The sequence below is a fragment of the Euleptes europaea genome, chromosome 5 (genome assembly GCF_029931775.1).
Source record: "Euleptes europaea isolate rEulEur1 chromosome 5, rEulEur1.hap1, whole genome shotgun sequence".
In the NCBI taxonomy this organism is placed as follows: domain Eukaryota; kingdom Metazoa; phylum Chordata; class Lepidosauria; order Squamata; family Sphaerodactylidae; genus Euleptes; species Euleptes europaea.
Window position 1 is genome coordinate 12640498 of NC_079316.1, and position 21854 is coordinate 12662351.

Sequence of the window (21854 nt, forward strand, 5' to 3'; positions counted from 1 at the left end):
TGCCATGCCTTCCGCCTTCCAAAGCTGCCATTTTCTCCAGGAAAAGTGGAATAAATGCTTTAAATAAATGACTGAATAATAAATAAGCAATTTATGTAGTCTGGAGATCAGTTGTAATTCTGGGAGATCTCCCAACTGGAGGATGGCAACCCTGTGCCTGATCCAAGCACATTTATTTCTGTTTTCACTAGAGCAATAGCAGGAGAAAGGGAATGAAAAGGACTTTGATAAGGACATACGAATTCGGTCTCAGCGTGAGTATATACTGCTTATTCAGTTCTGATTATCCTTTTCTGAAGATGTAGAAGTAAGTTTTCAGGGCATGCGGTGTGTGTGTGGGGGACTGCCTCTTGACTCCAGATTCCATGGGTATACATACAAGCAGACACAGTCACACAATGCCGTTCTCTTGCTCCCTTCCACCAGCACCCATACACACCTGTACATGGAGCAAATGTTGTTAAATGTCTTTGAACTCCACCTATCCTAAAATGACAGCCAGATCCTGGGTTTCAAGAGAGAATCACGTTCACCGGGGAAGACCATCAGCAAGTTTTGCTTCCATTTTCAGTTCTGCCAGCTTTTTGTGACCGGGCTGTGGGTTGCAACTCATGAATAGCTTCCCCCACCCATCTCATGATATGTTGGCTGCCAGCACCAAAACCTCTGTGCTCCTTGAGCTGCGCTTCCCATCTGCAGAAAGCTCTTCACTAAGGCACAGCTAAGTCCTCATCTCCCGGCACTATGAGCTGGCCGAAGCTGCTGGTGTTGGGATCACTTCTCATCCTGGCCAATGGTGAGTAGAGAGACAATCTGACATGATCACAGTTTGTGATGTGCGCCTGGCATTTTGAGAATCTTGTAAAAAAGTAAGGGCCGGGATCTCTTATGGCTTTCACAGCTGTGCGAAAGAGGCAATTTAGTCAGCTGCCAAAATGAATGAGGAAATGAAAGTCACGGCTGCTGAGAATCCTTCTCCTGCATAGCTATTAAATGTAGGGTTACCTTCTTGTCCTAGCCACTGGGCTGTGTGCCCAAGTTGTCAGTTTAGAATAGGTTTATAGTTTTAGAAGAAGAAGAGTTGGATTTTATGTGCCGACTTTCTCTACCACAAGGAAGAATCAAACCGGCTTACAATCGCCTTCCCTTCCCCTCCCCACAACAGACACCCTGTGAGGCAGGTGGGGCTGAGAGTGCTCTAAGAGAGCTGTGACTAGCCCAAGGTCACCCAGCTGGCTTTATGTGTAGGAGTGGGGAAACCAACCCGGTTCATCAGATTATCGTCCGCCACTCATGTGGAGGAGTGGGGAATTAAACCCGATTCTCCAGATTAGAGTCCACCACTCCAAACCACTGTTCTTAACCACTACACCACGTTTTCAGTTATATATTCTAATGTTGATATACATTGTGCATTGTATTTATTGTGTTTGAAGCCACCCCGAACCCGGCTATGCCGGGGAGGGCAAGGTACAAATCTAAGGAATGGATGATTAAATAAATAAATAAAATATACCCATTGCCTCCCAACTTCGTTGAGATTTTGTGATGAACATCCCTGAGCTTAAAAATTGTGAATGATTGTTTTTGTTTTAAAAAATCTTCTCTTTATTATAATTATTTATTCCTTTTTAGGTTCTTCATTCTGTCCTTTATTCCAGGGGTGTCAAACATAAGGGCAGTGGGCCAGATCCGACCCCTTGAGAGCACATCTGGCCCGCGAGCCACTAGAGGTAGCCACCCCCTCCAGTCCCAATCTGGGCTGGCGAGGCATATCCCAGCCTGGCCATGTGACATTTATGTCATATCCGGCCCCCACAGCAATTGAGTTCGACACCCTTGCTTTATTCGATCCTTTATTTGTTTCTTTTAGTTTCAGTGGGAAACTTATTTCTGCCCGTAATTAGTTTATATTTCAAAATGAACGCCCACAATTCAATACATGCAACACAAAAGGAAAAGGGGACTGGGACAGAAGAAGAATGCACAGAATTCAGGTGCTAACTTGTAAGTTGCTTCTACATGGCGTTCCTGCTTACCATTTTCCCCACACTGCAGTGGTTCTTTGGGGGGGGTGATTCCCCATTCTGCTCTCATCCCTGCTGTAAATACAGAGAGCAAAGGAGTTTCCACATGTGGGTATTCCATGTAGTAGCCCCTCCTATCTGCCATTTCCCCCTTCATCTCCAGAGTACTTTTCCCCACTTTTGTTTAATATAATGGTTGCAGCGATATTGCTGCCCCGACCCAGATAGCCCAGGCTAGCCAAATCTTATCAGATCTTGGAAGCTAAGGAGGGTCAACCCTGGCTAGTATTTGGATGGGAACCTCCAAGGACTACCAGGGTCCTGACGCGGAGGCAGGCAATGCCAAACCACCTCTGAATGTCTCTTGCCTTGAAAACCCTAGAGAGCCAGCATGGTGTAGTGGTTAAGAGAGGTGGTTTGGAGCGGTGGACTCTGATCGGAACAACTGGGTTTGATTCCCCACTCCCACATGAGTGGCGGAGGCTAATCTGGTGAACCAGGTTGGTTTCCCCACTCCTTCACATGAAGCCAGCTGGGTGACCTTGGGCTAGAGACACAGCTCTCTCTGAACTATCTCAGCCCAACCTACCTCACAGGGTGTCTGTTGTGGGGAGGGGAAGGTGATTGTAAGCCGGTTCTTCCTTAAGTGGTAAAGAAAGTTGGCATATAAAAACCAACTCTTCCTCTTCTTCCTCTTCCTTCCCCCCCCCCCAATATTGCTATAATGTAATAACGCTACAGCGATATATCTACTGCCCATATGTGTGTTTTTGAAGCCAGAAAAAGCCCACCAATGGTAGGAGGAAATAGGGAAGTGAGAGAAATCATGTCGGAGGTGGTACATATGTAGGCAAAGAGGAGTGGACATCTGCACCTTCTCATTCATGCTTTTCCCAAACCTTCTTTGGGTACAGTCTTTCAGAAAACCAGCTTACAGAAAGTGCAAGCGAAACTTTGCCCCTGCTTTAGCAGGCACGGCTGAAGAATGGAATCACTCAGGCAAATAGGGCCTGGGCTCAGGGTTGCCCACCTAAAACTGATACTATTCCATTTTGATTGGCCATACTGTGTTTTTTTGTATCTGTATCACTATGCTCAGCACGAGTCTTGATTTTTCTAACCTCCAGGTGGTGGCAGGAGATCTCCTGCTATTACAACTGACCTCCAGCTGATAGAGATCAGTTCTCCTGGGAAAAAATGGCCGCTTTGGCCATTGGACTCTATGGCATTGAAGTCCCTCCCCTCCCCAAACCCCATCCTCCTCAGGCTCCACCCCAAAAACCTCCCGCCGGTGGCAGAGGGACCTGGCAATCCTGTCTGTGCTTGTGCGGAATAAGGAAGCCGCCCTCCCCCCCAGAAACCCTGCTGAGATGGTACAAAAGGAATGAAATTGTTTGGTGGAGTCAACGTGATTAAATCCGTTCTTTGCTCCTTTGCAGCATTTTTGCCCTGCAGTGCTGGGCTAGTGGATAATGGCCGGCACACCCTTGCGGTTTGGCAATCCAACTCATTCCCGCCAAGAAGGTTTCCTGCACCTCTTGCTTCCAGCCCCCCGAGCTCATCTTTTCCAGATGGTGGGTCAGAAGCTTCGGCAGCACAAAGAGGCTCTGAAACACCACCAGCGGCTGACCAAACAACTCCTTCTAGTTCCTCCGATGACCAAACGGCTGGCCACGCACAGGTCTTTGCCACCAGCGTGACATCTGCAAATCCCACATCACGAACCGGTCATGTTGGAATACCCACCACGCTGAAAACTACAGGGGGAACAGCCGCGCCATCCGAACCACTGACAGACCGAACCGGAGTTCACACAGTCCTGGAAACGACAGCAGCTCCGCAAAAGACAGCATCGGAACCCAGGACACCCCGACGCCAGGAAACTACTGTCCACCCAATGCCATCGACTACAGGAAAAGCCGAGGGGGCAAGTGAGACCACCCCCGAGCGTATCACCATACAATGGATGAACCGGACAACACACCTACATACAGCAAATACAGGGGCCGTGAGGAATATGACGTCTGCTCCAGGATGGAATAAAACCACCATTCTCTTGCCAACCACCTCAGTACAGCCCACCCTTTCCCCTAAACCAGCTCCGGCCGCCACTGGGGTTTACAGTGTCAAGAACGGAACAGAAGACTGCATTAAAGCCTCCACGGGGTTGACAATCATGGTTCAAAACAGCAAGACAGTAAGCTGCAGCGTTTCCCTTCCAGTTCATGGAATCATATCGTTGGAAGGGGTCCATCCAGGCCATCTGGTCCAACCCCCTGCTCAATGCAGGATCAGCCCGGAGCATCCCTGACCAGTGTTTGTCCAGCCACTGCTTAATGCATAGTTAAACCGTGGAACTCCCTGCCCCAGGATGTGGTGATGGCTGCTAACTTGGAAGGCTTGAAGAGGGGAGTGGACATGTTCATGGAGGAGAGGGGTTCAGCCTGAAGAGGAGAAGACTGAGAGGGGATACGATAACCATCTTCAAGTACTTGAAGGGCTGTCATATAGAGGATGGTGCCGAGTTGTTTTCTGTTACTTGAAGAGGGGAGTGGACATGTTCAGGGAGAAGAGGGCTATCCATGGCTACTGGTCAAAATGGATACTAGTCGTGATGCATACCTCTTCTCTCCAGCATCAGAGGAGCTTGCCTATTCTGTTAGGTGCTTTGGAGCACAGGCAGGATAATGCTGCTGCAGTCATCTTGTCTATGGGCTTCTCTGGTTGGCCACTGTGTGAACAGACTGCTGGACTTGATGGGCCTTGGTCTGATCCAGCAGGGCCTTTCTTATGTTCTTAAAGACTGCCAGTGAAGGAGAGCTCACCACCTCCCTGGGCAGCTGGTTCCACTGCTGAACTACTCTTACTGTAAAAAATTTCCCCTAATATCCAGCTGGTACCTTTCCACCCGTAATTTCAACCTGTTATTGCGAGTCCTATCCTCTGCTGCCACCAGGAATCACTCTCTGCCTTTCAAGTACTTAAAGAGAGCAATCATGTCCCCCCTCAACCTCCATTCCCACACCTCCAATTTTTAAAAAGGTCTATGCCAGTGATCCCCAACATATTGCCAGCGGGTTCCATGATGCCCACAGATGTATTCCCTTGTGCCCACTTGCTTCTTCTCCCTAACATAAGAACATAAGAAAGGCCATGCTGGATCAGACCAAGGCCCATCAAGTCCAGCAGTCTGTTCACACGGTGGCCAACCAGGTGCCTCTAGGAAGCCCCCAAACAAGACGACTGCAGCGGCACCATCCTGCCTGTGTTTCACAGCACCTAATATGATAGGCATGCTCCTCTGATACTAGAGAGAATAGGTGTGCATCATGACTAGCATCCATTTTGACTAGTAGCCATGGATACCCCTCTCCTCCATGAACATGCCCACTCCCCTCTTAAAGCTTCCAAGTTGGCAGCCATCACCACATCCTGGGGCAGGGAGTTCCACAATTCAAACATGGGGGACTGTGAGTTCCCGTGACCTGCTTCTTGTCCTGTAATCTCTCCAATCTAGTTTTGGGCCTGCACCATTCCTCTGTAGAGGAGCAGGGTTGCCAGGTCCCTCTTCACCACCGGCAGGAGGTTCTGGGGGCGGAGCCTGAGGAGGGCAGGGTTTGGGGAGGGACTTCAATGTCATAGAGTCCAACTGCCAAAGCGGCCATTTTGTCCAGGGGAACAGCTCTCTATTGGCTGGAGATCAGTTGTAATAGCAGGAGATCTCCACCTACTACCTGGAGGTTGGCAACCCTACTAGAGGAGTCAAAACAAGGCAATATACAGAGGCAACGGCGTGTGAACTGGTATAGTAGAGTTCATTTGCTACAGTGGCTACAAGAAGCAGCCCCTAAGAGAGCAGCTGGAACTGCTGAAAAGGGTGGGGCTTCTAAATAAAAACCCTAGATGAGGGGCATCAAGCATCGGCTCTGTGTTGCTTTCATTTCTTTCCACAGAAGAAAGCAGAGTATCTTAACATTGACCCGAATGCCACGCAGACATCAGGAAGCTGCGGAAATCTGCAGTCGACGCTGAATATTACTTTCCATGGTGGTTTCATCCGCTTTACTTTCAGAAAGGTAAGAACTTCATTAGAACGGATCTAGGACTTAAGCCTTTTCGGGCCACTGCTGTGGTTCCTTTTCTACATGAATGGTTATCCCTAGTAGTGGCCACTTAAGAGTACTGTCTGAGTAGGGTATCCCAGTCCCGCTTCGCTACCAGTGGGAGGTTTTGGGGGCAGAGCCTGAGGAGGGTGGGGTTTGGGGAGGGGAGGGACCTCAAGGCCAAAGAGTCCAATTGCAACGCAGCCATTTTCTCCAGGTGAACTGATCTCCATCAGCAGGAGATCACTTGTAATAGCAGGAGATCTCCAGCTAGTACCTGGAGGTCGGCTACCCTACGCCTGAGGCTGCCACCCTTCGATGCAGTAGTAGAAAAGAGCAAGAGTCCGGATTCGGAAGCATCTTAAAGACTAACAACATTTCTGGCAGGGTATGAGCTTTCGTGAGCCACAGCTCACTTCTTCAGATACCGCTAGAATGTGAGTCCATCTATCCTTAAGTAGAGAAGAGTGAATTCACACACTCGGTGGCAATAGCATGTAAATGTAAATACCAGGTAAATGACATTAGCAGGCATGATTGGATCAGGTGTGATATGCAGAGGGGTAGTAGGCATGGAGAAATCAGCATTGGAGACAGGAATCCCAAGTCCCTCTTCAGTCCCGGAGAATGCATTATCTTCATCTTCAGTATTAGTTGTAATTCAGCAGCCTCTCTTTCTAATCGCCCTTTGAAGTCCCTTTGTAAGAGAACGGCTACTCTTAAGTCAGCAACTGAATGTCCTGAGTGCCCTTTGCTGTGGCACTCCCACCACTCATCACCCACTCCACTGTCTCTCAACACCTCTTAAGTGTCCCCTCCCAAGAACCAGTGGAGGTCATACTCCTTCCTTCCTGGGGAAACAGGGCTTGCAGCCGCTTTGTCACTTAAAGGCATAGTACCACATTTGCACCTCTCCTTTCACTTTCACTCGCTACCGAGGGGACCAACATGCACTCAGTTGAGCACTCTAGGAGAGTAGGGTTTAACCACTTGCTCCTTTGCTTTCTACTCCTGGTACATGTCGATTGAACAGGGGTTTAACGTGGGTCACAGAGATCAGATTGACCGCATTAAAAATGAAAAGAAGTTTAATAACAAAATTAAAAGCACGCACCGCATCTGCAAACTCAATAGACTAAGCAAGAATGTTAAAAGGTGATAACACACAATCCTCTAATCCCGAACTCTGTACATACCCCTACAGATGGTAAGGATATACGATATAATTCTTGGAGTTGCAAGTATTTAGAAATAATTCGTTACCTTGGTTTCAGTATCTTCAGGTAGTGGCGATCTCAGAACCATGTGTTCATATGCTACTTTCTAGAGCAGGGATGGGGAACCTCAGGCCTGGGGGATGCATGCGGCCCCCAAGGACATTTTCCGTGGCCCTCGGGAGCTCCGGGGCTGGGTGTGTGTGTGTGTGTGTGTGTGTGGGAGGCGTGGAGGCTGGGGCCTGGTCATGTGGGGCTGGCGTGCGCGGGTGTGTGTGTGGGGGGGAAGGCTTTTATTTCTTTTTTTCTGTCACTCTCCTTTCTCTCCCTCTTTGTCTGTCTCCCTCCATCCTTTTCTTTCTTTCTCCCCCCTCCCTCCATTTCTTTCTCCCTTTCTCTCTCTTTTCCCCTCCCTCCCTTTTCCTCTTTCTCTGTTTTCTTTCCTTCCTCCCTTCCTTCCCTGCGGATTGGCTGCGGGCTGCGCCCCCCTGGCGCCTCGTTTGCTCGGGCCCACCGCTGGTTGCCCTCCCGCCTGGGGGGGAGGACGGGGGGAGCAGGGGTGCCCTCCAGGCCTTCTCTGCGTGGCCTCCCCTGGGGTTGCCAACCTCCAGGTGGTGGCTGGAGACCTGGCAACCCTAGCCTCCCCCCCGCCGGGAGATCTACACCTGGTTATGGCCCCCGAATGATGTTATAAATGTGCAAATGGCCCTTGGCAGGAAAAAGGTTCCCCATTCCTGTTCTAGGGTAATGGTGGATTCCTTCCACCTTCTTAGTGTATGTAAAAATAGAGCTGCTTCTTCAACACGCTGAGTGGTTTTATTATCTCCCCTTTCCCCTACACATGTCAGATCCTCTCTGCAGGAATGTCTACTCTTTACTTTGGCCTTCTGAAACTCTATGTAGCTTAGATATGATTATGGCATAGGTGGGACTCTGAAGGCCTATTGTTCCTTTCTGGCTAGGGTCATTTGCAATTCCATGGCACTGAATGGTTCTCTGCTTGGGAGGCGACTCATACTCATCTGCCTCTCCTCTTTCTCCCTGTTAACCAGCAAAAGCACTTTATAAACTCAGAGCCATGTGGGGAACAATGAGGAAAGCAGAATTAGCTGCTCCTGTTCCTGGTGAGCAAGGCAGTGGAAGCTTTAGCCCACCCAAAATCTGCCAGATGAGAGCCAGTATGGTGGTTAGGAGCGGCGGACTCTAATTTGGTGAACCGTGTTGGTTTCCCCACTTCTCCACATGAAGCCATCTGGGTGACCTTGGGCTAGTCACAGCTCTCTCCGAACTCTCTCAGCCCCACCTACCTCACAAGGTGTCTGTTGTGTGGAAAGGAAGGTGATTGTAAGCCAGTTTGATTCTCCCTTAAGTGGTAGAGAAAGTTGGCATATAAAAACCAACTCTTCTTCTCTTCTTCTTCTTCCTCTTCATTGCAGAGGTGGCCATATGAACCTCAGACACAGCCTCTGCCCACGGCCTTCTGCTCCCTGCCCCAGTTGTCCTCTTAACTTTCAACACATGCTGATAGACAGACACAATGTTAGTGGCAAGCTAACATGGACTGTGGAAGTCCATGAGCTGCAGCTGGAACACACATAGAGCATTTACCCCCAGGGCTAGGCTCTTTTTTAAGAACATAAGAACATACGAACATAAGAAAAGCCTTGCTGGATCAGACCAAGGCCTATCAAGTCCAGCAGTCTGTTCACTCAGTGGCCAACCAGATGCCTCTAGGAAGCCCACAAACAACACAACTGCAGCAGCATTGTCCACAGCACCTAATATAATAGGAATGCTCCTCTGATCCTGGAGAGAATGTTTTGTTCTCTCTTCTGTTACGAGGATAAAACGGAGGAGGATTGACCTATGTATTCTACCCTGAGCTGCTTGGAGGAAAGGTGGGAGAAAAATGCACAGAACCAATAAATACTGTGTTTTGCTTGGAAACCTACATAATCAAAGTAGAATTCTGATGCCAAGGGGGTCCTGGAAATTGTGTCATTTTCCCAATGAGCATGGGAACGTATCGTACAAAAACCCCATTGTCTGGAATGGCCCCTTGACTCTTGTTCCGTGGGAGCTGCACAAGCAGGAACACCTTGTCTCGCAAACAAAGTCTTGGCTTCGAGGGTTTGCTCTTAACCAGAAGAGAGCGTTATTGTTTACTGAAGTGGGATCCCGAGGACGTGTTGTGCAACGGAGTATCCAAGTACCACCTGGAACAGCTTCGACGAAGATGCTGAAGGAAACCTTTGAATGTCCCCTAACTCCCCCCGCCGCTCTCTGAGAACAAGATATCTGGTGGTGCAATGCTGCACATCCCAGCCCTTCCCTCTAAGAAAAGGTTTCACAGGTTGCTTTGAAATATGAGCAGGGAGGGACTCGCCTGGCACCTTTCCCCCTCTGGATGTTTGCATTTCATCGTCTTGGAGCCTTGATTTTTTTTTTTTTGTTACACTTAAGATGTGGTTTGATACCCTGTCTCTATAAAAGTTATACACGTCAAACCTGGGAGCAGAAACATGGCATTGTGTGTGCCAAAAACTGAAATATAAAGACCCTCCAACATTTCCCAGATGAAAACAGGAATATGATTGTAGTACTTCAGGATCTGGTGTAGGAAGAGCTCTGCTGAGTCAGGCAAGTGATCCACCTAGTCCAGCACCCTGTTTCTCAGTGGCCGACCTGATGCCCCAAAAGGGTTACAAGGAGAGGTATGGAGCCCAAACGCTCATCCCAATGATTGACCCCCATAACTGAGGTTGCCAGCCTCCAAGTGGGGCCATGAGATATCCCGAGATTACAATATCCCCAGAGTACAGTGATCAGTTCCCCTGGAGAAAGGGCTTCTTTGGAGGGTGGACTCTTACGGTATTACACCCCACTGAGGTCTCTCCTCTCTCCAAACCATGCCCTCCTCAGGCTCCAACCCCAAATCTCCAGGAATTTCCTAACCCAGAGCTGGCAACTGTAATCAAAACATTTCTGATGGTCTCTATGTCTGCACATACTGTTGAAACACGAACAAACAATACATAACCATCACGGATGGAAAAGTACCAGAAAATATTTTTGTTAGTCTTTAAGGTGCTACTGGACTCTTGCCTTTTTTGATGGATGGAAAAGTATTCCACAGTACTAATTGCTACTACTCAGGAGTAACGTAATAAAAATAGCTGGCTCGGAACGGTAGCACCGTGCAAAAACCAGAAGATTACTAGACGAAGAGCTGTGATATCAGGGACACCAAACAACTGCATAGAAAGGATCTATGGTGGAGTCCCTGTCTTTGGAGGTCTTTAAGCAGAGGTTGGATGGCCATCTGTCGGGAGCGCTTTGATTGTGGGATCCTGCATGGCAGGGGGTTGGACTGGATGGCCCTTGTGGTCTCTTCCACCCTTGTGTGATTTTGTGATTTGTGAAGCTGAGGCTATCAATTATTTAAAGCTCTCATGGTGGTTATAGCCTATACCATTGCAGGCTGATGAAGCACTGTCCCGAAATGCGTATTAATATCCAGAGAACATGTACCTGTATCCTGTATTTTCTTCGAGTCCTGTATTTTCTTCGAGCAGCCTGAAACACGGGCGATTTTGAAGCTAACCGGCTCTGTGAAGCTGCACCTTTCCCCATTTAATCTTCTGGTTTTTGCACGGTGCTACCGTTCCAAGCCAGCTATTTGTATTATGTTACTCCTGAGTTGTAGCAATTAGTACTCTGGAATACTTTTCCATCTGTGATTGTATGTATTGTTGGTTCGTGTTTTCGCTAGTTTGTATGTTCATTGTATAAGATCTGAATATAATTATTGTTTAGTATTGCTTTTTCCTTGGTGTTTATATACAATTCAGCATAGGTTTGTTTTTTGGATGTATTGTACATACTGTTGGTTGTGACCACATGCTACGATGTATTAACTCTATGCAGTTATGTGGATAATTGTATCACCTTTTTTCTCCTTAGGCCACAGATGTATATTATGTCTATGTGATCGAAGCCAATTTAAGGGTACCCTCTGAGGGTAAGTACCATGTTGATTCACCACCACCCCCGGGGGGCATTTGGCAATTTTGGACTTCATCCTTGCCTCAGGCATTCTGCAGGCCTGAGAAATGGGTCTCCGAGAGCCGGTGTGTTGGGTTACAGAGCAACTTTAACTCACTCGATCTGATGGCCCTTTTCAGACATTATGATTGCATTTACTGAAAGCCTGCCAACCCTGCATGCTACCCATGACCCATATGTAGGGTTGCCAGTCTCCAGGTAGTAGCTGGAGATCTCCTGCTATTACAACTGATCTCCAGCCAATAGAGATCAGTTCCCCTGGAGAAATGGCCGCTTTGGCAATTGGACTTTATGGCATTGAAGTCCCTCTTCTCCCCAAACCCCGCCCTCCTCAGGCTCCGCCCCAAAAACCTCCAGGTATTTCCCAGCTCGGAGCTGGTAACCCTACCCATATGTAGGGTGGGTCTAAGAATCAATGAAAACTTAATGGTAAGAACTTCCTGTAAGTAGATGAGCCCTTATTGTTCTTGTTAATTTTGGTCCTGGGATGCTGCCCGCCCCCCCCCCCCCCACATCCCTTCCACTACCTGGCATCCTTAGCCTGAAGGTGCAAGAAGGGTAGCTTGGTGGTGCTGGATTGGCTCTCTGGAATCACCTGATGCAAAGACAAGGATTCTGGTTTGTGTTATTATCATTCGGCCAGTTTGACCTGACTGCAGTTGCTACTCCAGCTAGCATCCCTGGTAGTACAGGTGGCAAGGAACTGGTGCCCAATCCAGAGGATTACTGGATCAAGCGCTTAGCCATGCCAATTACCCTTCAACCCAATAATTGCTTCACTTCCAGCAAAACCCCTCAGGTGTTTGTTTCTCTTTATTTGTGCGCTTCAGGTTCACTGTACTATGGAATCGAAACTGTCCAGCTCTTTACAACTCCAATTGGTAGTTCTTTTAAATGCTTCAGCAAGCAAACCATAGATATGGACAAAAACATTCGGCTGTTGGCTGTCAATACCCAACTGCAAGCCTTTGATATTGTCGGGAACCAATTTGGGAAAGGTAAGTAAACGTCCCTGTGTTAAAGAATTTCCTACAAAAAGGATCCGACAGATGTAAAAACCTCTTCTAGGAGCAAGTGCAACACAGGAATAAAAAGAGGAATACTCTATGGCACAAGTCCCTCCCCTCCCCAAACCCCGCCCTCCTGGCAACCCCTAGCATCAGGTGATATCGTGACACATTTTGAGGCAAGTAACTAGAAGTGGGGTTGCCAATAGGGTTGCCAACCTCCAGGTACTAGCTGGAGATCTCCTGCTATTGCAACTGATCTCCAGCCGATAGAGATCAGTTCCCCTGGAGAAAATGGCCGCTTTGGCAATTGGACTCTATGGCATTGAAGTCCCTCCTCTCCTCAAACCCCGCCCTCTTCAGGCTCCACCCCAAAAATCTTCCGCCGGTGGCGAAGAGGAACCTGGCAACCCTAGTTGCCGACCTCCAGGTGGGGTCTGCAGATCTCCCGGAATTACTGCTGATCTCTGGACTACAACAATCAGTTCCCCTGGAGAAAATGACTGCTTTGGAGGGTGGACTCTCACATTATACACTGCTGAGGTCCCTCCCCAGACTCTACACCCATATATCCAGGAATTTCCCAACCCAGATTTGGCAACCCTACATAGAAATGACATCACCATGTTGAAGGACACTCCAGGAACGTCCTTGATTTCTAAGGGTACTCACCCAGAAGTGACGTTGTTGCATCATGCTAGGCTGTTTTTGACAGTCCCCCCCAACTCCCACTCGTTGCCAGCAACCTTAAAAGAGTCAGTGAATAGAAGTGCATGTCCAAGTTCTCAATGTCTTTTCTTGGCATTTCTGGTTTAAGAGAACAAACAGCTGTGAGCTAAAAAATTAATGAATTAAGCTAAAAAAAATGCCTATTCTGATCATCAATGGACTGAATATCAAATTATTAAAACTAGCCGGAACGTAAATGGACTGAATATCAAATAATTAAAACTGGCTGGAATGTAAGTTCTACAGAGTGCGCTTATAGGCTTTGGGTGAATAGGGCAAGTTGTGTTGCCCTAAAAGGAAAGAACATGATTGTTATTGCATGATATACACTTAATAATCTGGTTTCAATTGCAGTGGAAGAGTGTGCTCCAGACAGAAACAAGAGAATTATCCCAGTTGCGGTAGGCCTCAGTTTGGCAGGATTATTGATCATTATCATCACCACCTGCGTGATTTACAACAGAAAACCCAACAGAGGATACGACCGCATCTGATTCACCACTTTATTGAAGAATGTACCCAGCAAATAAGGTTGCCAACCTCCAGGTGGGGCCTGGAGACCTAGAATTACAGCTGATCTCCAGACCACAGAGAGCCGTTCCCCTGGAGAAAAAAAATCCATGTTGGAGGGCAGACTGTACAGAATTGTGTGCCCCACTGCTGCCCCCCCCCGCTTCACAAACTCTGCCCTCCCCAGGCCCCACCCAGGAATTTCCCAACCTGGAGTTGGCATCCTCAACAAGTCACAATTGGACAGGGGGAACCAAGGTTCTGCTTCTGCTTATTTTGCAGTGGCAGCTGCAGTCACAAATCAAATATTTGCATTTAAAGTTGCTTTTATATATACTTTTAAACTGACATTCGTGCACTTATTTTTATGTGAATACCCTTGCTTTCTGTGTGGCAGTAATACATGTAAAATATCCCAAGAGAAGTGAAGTAAATTATAATAATTAATAATGGTGCAATAGGCAAAATACCAACTCCGTTTGCACCATCCAAGTTTGTTAAAGATGTTCAATTATCTCAGGTTTTCAAGATTCTTCATGTGTTAGAGCAAAATGTTGCAAAATAATCAATATATTTAAGAGCCGGTACTCAGGGAGGGTCTGTGTGAATTCACTGCACCTTAACAATCGTTTGCAAGTGGATTTTGCCAGTTCACACAGTAAAATCCACCTTCAAAGTGAACATAAGAACATAAGAAAGGCCCTGCTGGATCAGACCAAGGTCTATCAAGTCCAGCAGTCTGCTCACACAGTGGCCAACCAGGTGCCTCTAGGAAGCCACAAACAAGATGACTGCAGCAGCACCATCCTGCCCATGTTCCACCGCACCCAAAATAATAGGCATGCTCCTCTGATACTAGAGAGAACAGGTATGCAGCATGACCAGCATCCATTCCAACTAATAGCTATGAATACCTTTCCTCCATGAACATGTGCATTGAAAGTGGATTGAAAGTGCTTTATTTGGGCTGTGTGAAAGTGCCCACAACAGTGAATTGGCAGGAAATTAGGATGCGGTTAAGAAGGGGTAGATCCTGACTTGCTCACTCCAGAATCTGGGATCTACGGGCTTCTTCCCTCTTGTTCCTGTACCTTCCCTGTTTTTCTCTAGATCAGGAATCCCAAACGCGGTGCCCATGCGGGTACTATGGCACCTGCCAAGTGGCTTTAGAAAGTGGGCAGGGCCAGATAGGGCCTTTGTGGTTGGCTTTGCCTACCATACCAGCTACTTTGTGGTTGGCAGTAACTCCTACAGAAGCTGTTTCATGGTTACGCCCACCACCGTGTCAGAATTCCAATGGTGCCCACAGGTTCAAAAAGGTTGGGGACCCCTAGCTTTGATGTCTGTCCCCCACCCCCCTTTTGACCTCCATGCTTGCAGGGCAATAGGCTTGCCAATGCCAGCTTCTGAAATTCCTATAGAACCTTTGTTTCTCCATCGAGTCTGAACTCCAAAGCTGCTGTTTTCCCCAGGGCAACTGATCTCTGTAGCCTTGAGATCAGTTGTAACCCCAGGAAAACTCCAGGTCCCATCTGGAGGTTGGCAACACTACAAAACAAGGTTGCATGCTGGAGCGTTGACATATTGGTTGGTTCGCTTTATAACCATTGCTCTATGGCTTTACTCCACTATGCTTTTGTTGTGTGTGCATGCGTCGCTTCCGACTCATGGCAATCCCTAAGAATCAATGTCCTGTCATAGAATCATAGAGTTGGAAGGGGCCACCAGGGTCATCTAGTCCAACCCCCTGCATAATGCAGGAAATTCACAACTACCTCCCCCATGCCCCCAGTGACCCCTACTCCATGCCCAGAAGATGGCCAAGGTGCCTTCCCTCTCATGAACTGTCTAGGTTCATAGAATCAGCCTTGCTGACAGATGGCCATCTAGCCTCTGCTTAAAAACCTCCAGGGAAGGAGAGCTCCCCACCTCCCAAGGAAGCCTGTTCCACTGAGGAACCGCTCTAATGGTTAGAAAATTCTTCCTAATGTCTAGACGGAAACTCTTCTGATTTAATTTTAACCCGTTGGTTCTGGTCTGACCTCCTGGGGCAACAGAAAACAATTCGGCACCATCCTTGCAAACTGAGGGCCGTGGCTTCCTTTATAACACTGGTTCCCAACCGCGGGTCCATGGACCCCCAGGGGTCCGCGAGAACTAAATTAAGGTCCACGAAAGTTACAAACCCATAATAAATTAATATTTTCAATTAAAAGTTCCCTATTATAAAAACATATACTCAAATATTATTCTAAGTTTAATGATTAAATTAAACTTGGTTAAAATCTGGTTTGTTGAATCCGAAACTATTAGAATTAGAAGGTTTTAAATTGAGATTCGGGTGGCATGCTTACTTGTGGTATGATAAGGAGAAAGTAAATAAAGAATTTAATTCTCATATTATCAGGAAACATTTACTGCAAATATGGAATAAATATAAAGAAGTTTTTGAAAGTAAAACACCCGGATGGATTAACCCTATAGAAGCATTCATGAGAAGAGGTGTACATTTAAATTTGGATTGTGATAACTACAGAGAAATAACAGAATACAAAGATGGTATATGGATACTGAAATCAAGAGAAGAAATTTTGATTAAAGATTGGTTTATGTATTATAAACTAAGAGATGTTTTTAACAAAGATAATAAGTTGGGTTTTAATCAAACCAAATCAAAATTTGAGATTATACTATCTAAGGGAAATAAAGGATTGATAGGTAGGGTTTATAAATTACTTATAGAAATAAATTTAGAACAAGAAAGGATTAAGTTAGTGATGTTGAAATGGATGAGAGATTTAGGTTATAATATAGATTTGGAAATTTGGGAAAAGTTATGGAAAAAAGAATTTAAGTTTACAATTTCAAATGAAATAAGAGAGAATTTGTATAAAATGTTTTATAGATGGCATATAACCCCAGTATTATTAAGTAAAATGAAGAAAGACGAGGAAGCTATTTGTTGGAAATGCGGTACAGAAATAGGCACATTTATGCATGTTTGGTGGCTTTGTGAAAAAATAAGGAGGTTTTGGAGATTAGTTTTGAATGAAACTAATGATTTGATTAAATCAAAAATTAAGAAAGACCCCGCCTTTTGTTTATTGGGTATACCAAAAAGAGATTTGGATAAAGGTGATAGAGTCATTTGCCAATATAGTTTTGCTGCAGCAAGAATTATAATTGCTAAAAAATGGAAGCAAACAAATAAACCTTCAATCAAAGAGTGGCGAGAAAAATTATGGATGTATATGCGGATGGCCAAAATTACAGCATTTTTACATGATAAAGATATGGAGGAATTTAAATGTACGTGGGTAAAAGCCACCGCATATTGGGATAAAGTGGCAAAAACGGATTTTAAAAGTATAGTTAACGAATTATAGTACAATATGATTTTTAATATGATATAATAATAGATTTTTTTCTGATATGTCATAACACTCCATCGGAAGTCCAATGGTGGAGGGCACCGGTGGGGGTATGGGTTCTGGATTCAGGGCACATGCCTTATAGAGTGATTTGAATATTGTATTAGCGGATAAATTGTGTCCTGAACATGTAATTTTTGTTTTTCTTTTTATGTATATGTATTTTTTCTTTCTTTTTTTTTCTTTCTTTTTTCTTTTTCTTTTTTTGTGTGTTTATTATGAAAAAAAAAATTTATAAAAAAAAAAATCTGGTTTGTTTATTATTTCAATTCGTAGCTCGCCCTCCTCGGCCAAGGCCAGGCTCAGGGCGACAACAGCCATAAAATCAAATAAATATGTCAATAAAACAAATACTAAAACACAGCACAGAAATCCTAACTGTTAGAACCATAGGTGGCGCATAAGATCGGAAACCATTTGCTGAAAGGCGGATTAAAGTTTATTTTCAAATCCTCGGAATTTTTATTTTGGACCTTGGGGTCCCTGCTCCGAACAAAAAAAAGCCCTAGTGGTCCCTGGCCCAAAAAAGGTTGGGAACCACTGCTTTATAAAGTCAATCCATCTCATGATGGGTCTTCCTCTTTTCCTGCTGTCTTCAACTTTTCCTAGCAAGATTGTCTTTTCTAATGACTCTAGTCTTCTCATAATGTGACCAAAGTACAATAGCCTCAGTTTAGTCATTTTAGCTTCTAGGGACAGTTCCGGCTTGATTTAATCTAGAACCCCGATTTGTTTTTTCCGCAGACCATGGTATCCATAGCACTCTCTTCCAACACCACATTTCTAAGAAATCTACTTTTGTTACACACTGCTAAACCTGTTGGGGAATGATTCACACAACTACTTAGTTGAATTGTAAGTTATCATGTTTTTCTTTGCTAAGGCTGCTTCCAGGAATTTTCTCTTAATTCCACCTCCCCCTACCGAATAGTTGAAGTATATATGTTCATTTGAATCAGTGGAAACATAAATATGGACAAATATATTTTTCTGTACTTTTCCCACAAGAAGAATAATGAATGCAGAATTAAGGTTTTCATGAACCTGTGTATTCCGTGTGAATTTTGTGTGCGTGTCTGGTTTTTTTTAAGATATAGGGCATATGTGTATATACGATCATCACATAATATGAATGCAAATTTATTGAAGCATGTCTATGAAAATCAGTTATGATTTTGTACCCCTCTGTTCTGCTAACTATTGTCTATTTTTCTGTGTGAGAAAAAGAATTGAAAACCAGAAAATGTTTAGTTCAGCAATCTGCTTTCTTCCTACTGTGGAACACAGGCAGGATGGTGCTGCTGCAGTCGTCTTGTTTGCAGGCTTTCTAAAGGCACCTGGTTGGTCTATGTGTGAACAGACTGCTGGACTTGATGGACCTTGGTCTGATCCAGAAGGCTTTTCTTATGTTCTTATGAAGAAAGACCATTATTTTTTGGACAGTTTCTTAATGGATTTTTTTAAAAATCAATGACAATACTTAGATAAACAAACATTTCCAATTCCCCCAAAAGAAAACAGGGAGGGCTGCACACATAAAAACACGGAGGCATCCTAGCAGTCGGCCCTGTCTCTATTAAGCACAGTCACCACTTGTGCCAAAACATCAAGCAATTTAACATTGACAACACCACCAGGACTTAATAATGACCTGGGATTCCTCACTCACTATAGGCGCTCATATTATGGGACATCCTACCCTTTACAGATGTTAATGACTTCAGTTATATCTCTGTAACATCTCCATCTCATGTGTACGCATGAAGCTGCTTTTTACTGAATCAGACCCTTGGTCCAGCGAAGTCCGTATTGTGTGTGTGTGTGATAAGAACATCAGAAAGGCTATGCTGGACCAGACCAAGGTCCATCAAGTCCAGCAGTCTGTTCACCCAGCGGCCAACCAGGTGCCTCTAGGAAGCCCACAAACAAGACGACTGCAGCAGCATTAGCCTGCCTGTGTTCCACAGCACCTAATATGATAGGCCTGCTCATCTGATCCTGGAGAGAATAGGTATGCATTATAAGAACATAAGAAAACCCTGCTGGATCAGACCAAGGCCCATCAAGTCCAGCAGTCCGTTCACACAGTGGCCAACCAGGTGCCTCTAGGAAGCCCCCAAACAAGACGACTGCAGCAGCATTGTCCTGCCTGTGTTCCACAGCATCTAATAGAACAGGCATGCTCCCCTGATCCTGGAGAGAATAGGTATGCATCATGACTAGTATCCATTTTAACTAGCAGCCATGAACAGCCCTCTCTTCCATGAACATGTCCACTCCCCTCTTCGAGCCTTCCTTATCGGCAGCCATCACCACATCCTGGGGCAGGGAGTTCCACAATTTAACTATGCATTGTGTGAAGGATGGGGAAGGTCCTTGCCTTTAAAATTTTGCTTTTTTAAAAAAAAGCACTGCGCTTCCGGGTCTCTCTTTTCACCTCTCCACGCCTAACAACATCATTTATGCATGAATGCGGGGGGAAAAAACTAACTATTTATAATCAGGCCCGTATGTTGAAAAAAAAACAAACGCACAACAACCGACGAAAAAGCCCAGCTGGCCATTTATGCACGGGAGGTTTTGCTTTGGATCTGCCGCTCTCTGGATGCACATTTCCCCAATCCGGATTCTCAGAACTCTGCATGGGGGGCTTTCTGCACGGGAGGTTTTGCCGCTCTCTGGATGCACATTTCCCCAATCCGGATTCTGAGAATCTGGATTGGGGAAATGTGCATCCAGAGAGCAGCAAAACCTCCCGTGCATAAACGGCCAGCTGGGCTTTTTCGTCAGTTTTGAGTTTTGAGGCTTCGCATGAAACCCATTAAAGGAAATGGGTGTGCCACTACATGTGATCGTTTTAATGCGCAACCTGTACTCTGGACAAGAGGCCACAGTTAGAACAGAATATGGAGAAACGGAATGGTTTCCAATTGGCAAAGGTGTCAGACAAGGATGTATTTTATCTCCCTATCTCTTCAAACTATATGCAGAACATATAATTAGGAAAGCTGGATTAGATTTAGATGAAAGTGGAGTGAAAATTGGAGGGAGGAACATTAATAATTTGAGATATGCTGATGACACTACATTATTGGCAGAAAATAGCAAAGACTTGAAACGGCTACTGCTGAAAGTTAAAAGAGAAAGTGCCAAAGCAGGACCACAGCTGAACATCAAGAAAACAAAAGTAATGACTACAGGAGAATTACACAACTTTAAGGATGACAATGAGGAAATTGAAATTGTTGAAGACTTTCTATCCCTTGGCTCCACCATCAACCAAAAGGGAGACTGCAGCCAAGAAATCAGAAGGAGATTGAGACTGGGAAGAGCAGCCATGAAGGAGCTAGAAAAGATTTTGAAGTGTAAGGATGTGTCACTGGCCACCAAGATGAGGTTAATTCATGCCATCGTATTCCCTATTACTATGGATGGGTGTGAAAGCTGGACAATGAAGAAAGCTGATAGGAAGGAAATAGATTCCTTTGAAATGTGGTGTTGGAGGAGAGGGTTACGGATACCGTGGACTGCCAAAAAAACAAATCAGTGGGTTTTAGATCAAATCAAGCCTGAACTGACCCTAGAAGCTAAAATGACTAAACTGAGGCTGTCGTACTTTGGTCACATTATGAGAAGACAAGAGTCACTGGAAAAGACAATGCTAGGAAAGGGGACGGCAGCAGGAAAAGAGGAAGACCCAACAAGAGATGGATTGACTCCATAAAGGAAGCCACAGCCTTCAATTTGCAAGATCTGAGCAAGGCTGTCAAAGATAGGACATTTTGGAGGACTTTCATTCATAGGGTCGCCATGAGTCGGAAGCGACTTGACACACACACACACGAAACCCAAAGGCAAAACCTCCCCTTCCTAAGCGGCCCAGGAAAGGCGTCGCTTCGGCTGCAGGGGGGGCGGCGGCGGCGGCGGCGGGGCTCCTCCTCCTCTCCCGCGCTGACTCGGAAGAAGAAAGCGCCGTCGCCCTCCAGCGGGGCCGACTCCCAGGCCCTGCCGGGGCCTCCGCGTCAGGCCCGCCTGCTAGGCCCAGGCGCCGCGGCCTTCCTGCTAGGCCCAGGCGCGGCCTTCCTACTAGGCCCAGGCGCCGCGGCCCGCCCTTCCTGCTAGGCCCCGGCTTTCCTTCTAGGCCCAGGCGCCGCCTCCCGTCGCCAGCGCAGCCATGGCGGCCGCGGGCCTCGTCCGAGCGGCCGGGTGGCGGCGCCGGGCCCTGCGGGGACTTCAAGGCCCGTGAGTGCGGCCGGGCGGGCTCGGGGCGGGAGAGAGGGAGGCCCGGGCGAGGCCCGCAGGCCCCTCGCGGCCCCACTGGCGGGGGGTCTCCCTCTCCGCTCCCTCAGGCCGTGTTTTTTTGTTTGGGGGTGGGGTGGGGAGGAGGCTCCCCTCCGGAGCTGAGGCGCCTCCGAGCTCGCCACGGCCTGGCCGACCTCGCGGGGTTGTTGGGCGGCGGGCGCAGGAGAGGTGTGTGTGTGTGTGGGGGGAGAACCGCCGACGTCTCCCCTGATCTCCTTGTGGGTGTGAAGTCGCTTCGGGGCAAGAGACCGACGCTTTCCCACATGCCCAAATGATGCACTTTTGCAACCGGGGCCGTTTTTGCAGGGTCGGTTTTGACGCTCGCTCGAAGCTATTTTTTTTTATTAAAAAAACGCGACTTTAAAAATGCCTTTTCACGGTCCCGACGCAAAAGGGGGAAATTCCACCCCCCCACTCGCCTGCTCCTTTGTTCCTGTTTGCATAGCCGTTAGCATGTGCGTGGCTA

General features: G+C 46.6%; 2 protein-coding genes across 2 annotated transcripts in view; both read left to right on the forward strand.

The window, feature by feature from the left end:
- Nucleotides 1–744: 744 nt before the first annotated feature.
- LAMP3 (lysosomal associated membrane protein 3) lies at nt 745–13698 on the forward strand. Its single transcript, XM_056849773.1, has 6 exons — nt 745–796; nt 3467–4224; nt 5981–6103; nt 11308–11365; nt 12240–12407; nt 13500–13698. The coding sequence occupies exons 1-6, from the start codon at nt 745–747 to the stop codon at nt 13637–13639; spliced, it is 1299 nt and encodes a 432-aa protein (XP_056705751.1). The 3' UTR covers nt 13640–13698.
- Nucleotides 13699–21296: 7598 nt separating this feature from the next.
- MCCC1 (methylcrotonyl-CoA carboxylase subunit 1) overlaps nt 21297–21854 on the forward strand; it is a 31572-nt gene continuing 31014 nt past the window's right edge. The window contains exon 1 of the mRNA XM_056849570.1: nt 21297–21328. The gene's annotated coding sequence lies outside the window, so the exon portion shown is untranslated. The remainder of the gene's footprint in view (nt 21329–21854) is intronic.

Coding starts and splice junctions, on each gene's coding strand:
- LAMP3 (XM_056849773.1), top strand. CDS start 745: ATGAGCTGGCCGAAGCTGCTGGTGTTGGGATCACTTCTCATCCTGGCC. Junction 4,225..5,980: donor TGGTTCAAAACAGCAAGACA/GTAAGCTGCAGC, acceptor TTCTTTCCACAG/AAGAAAGCAGAGTATCTTAA. Junction 11,366..12,239: donor TTTAAGGGTACCCTCTGAGG/GTAAGTACCATG, acceptor TGTGCGCTTCAG/GTTCACTGTACTATGGAATC.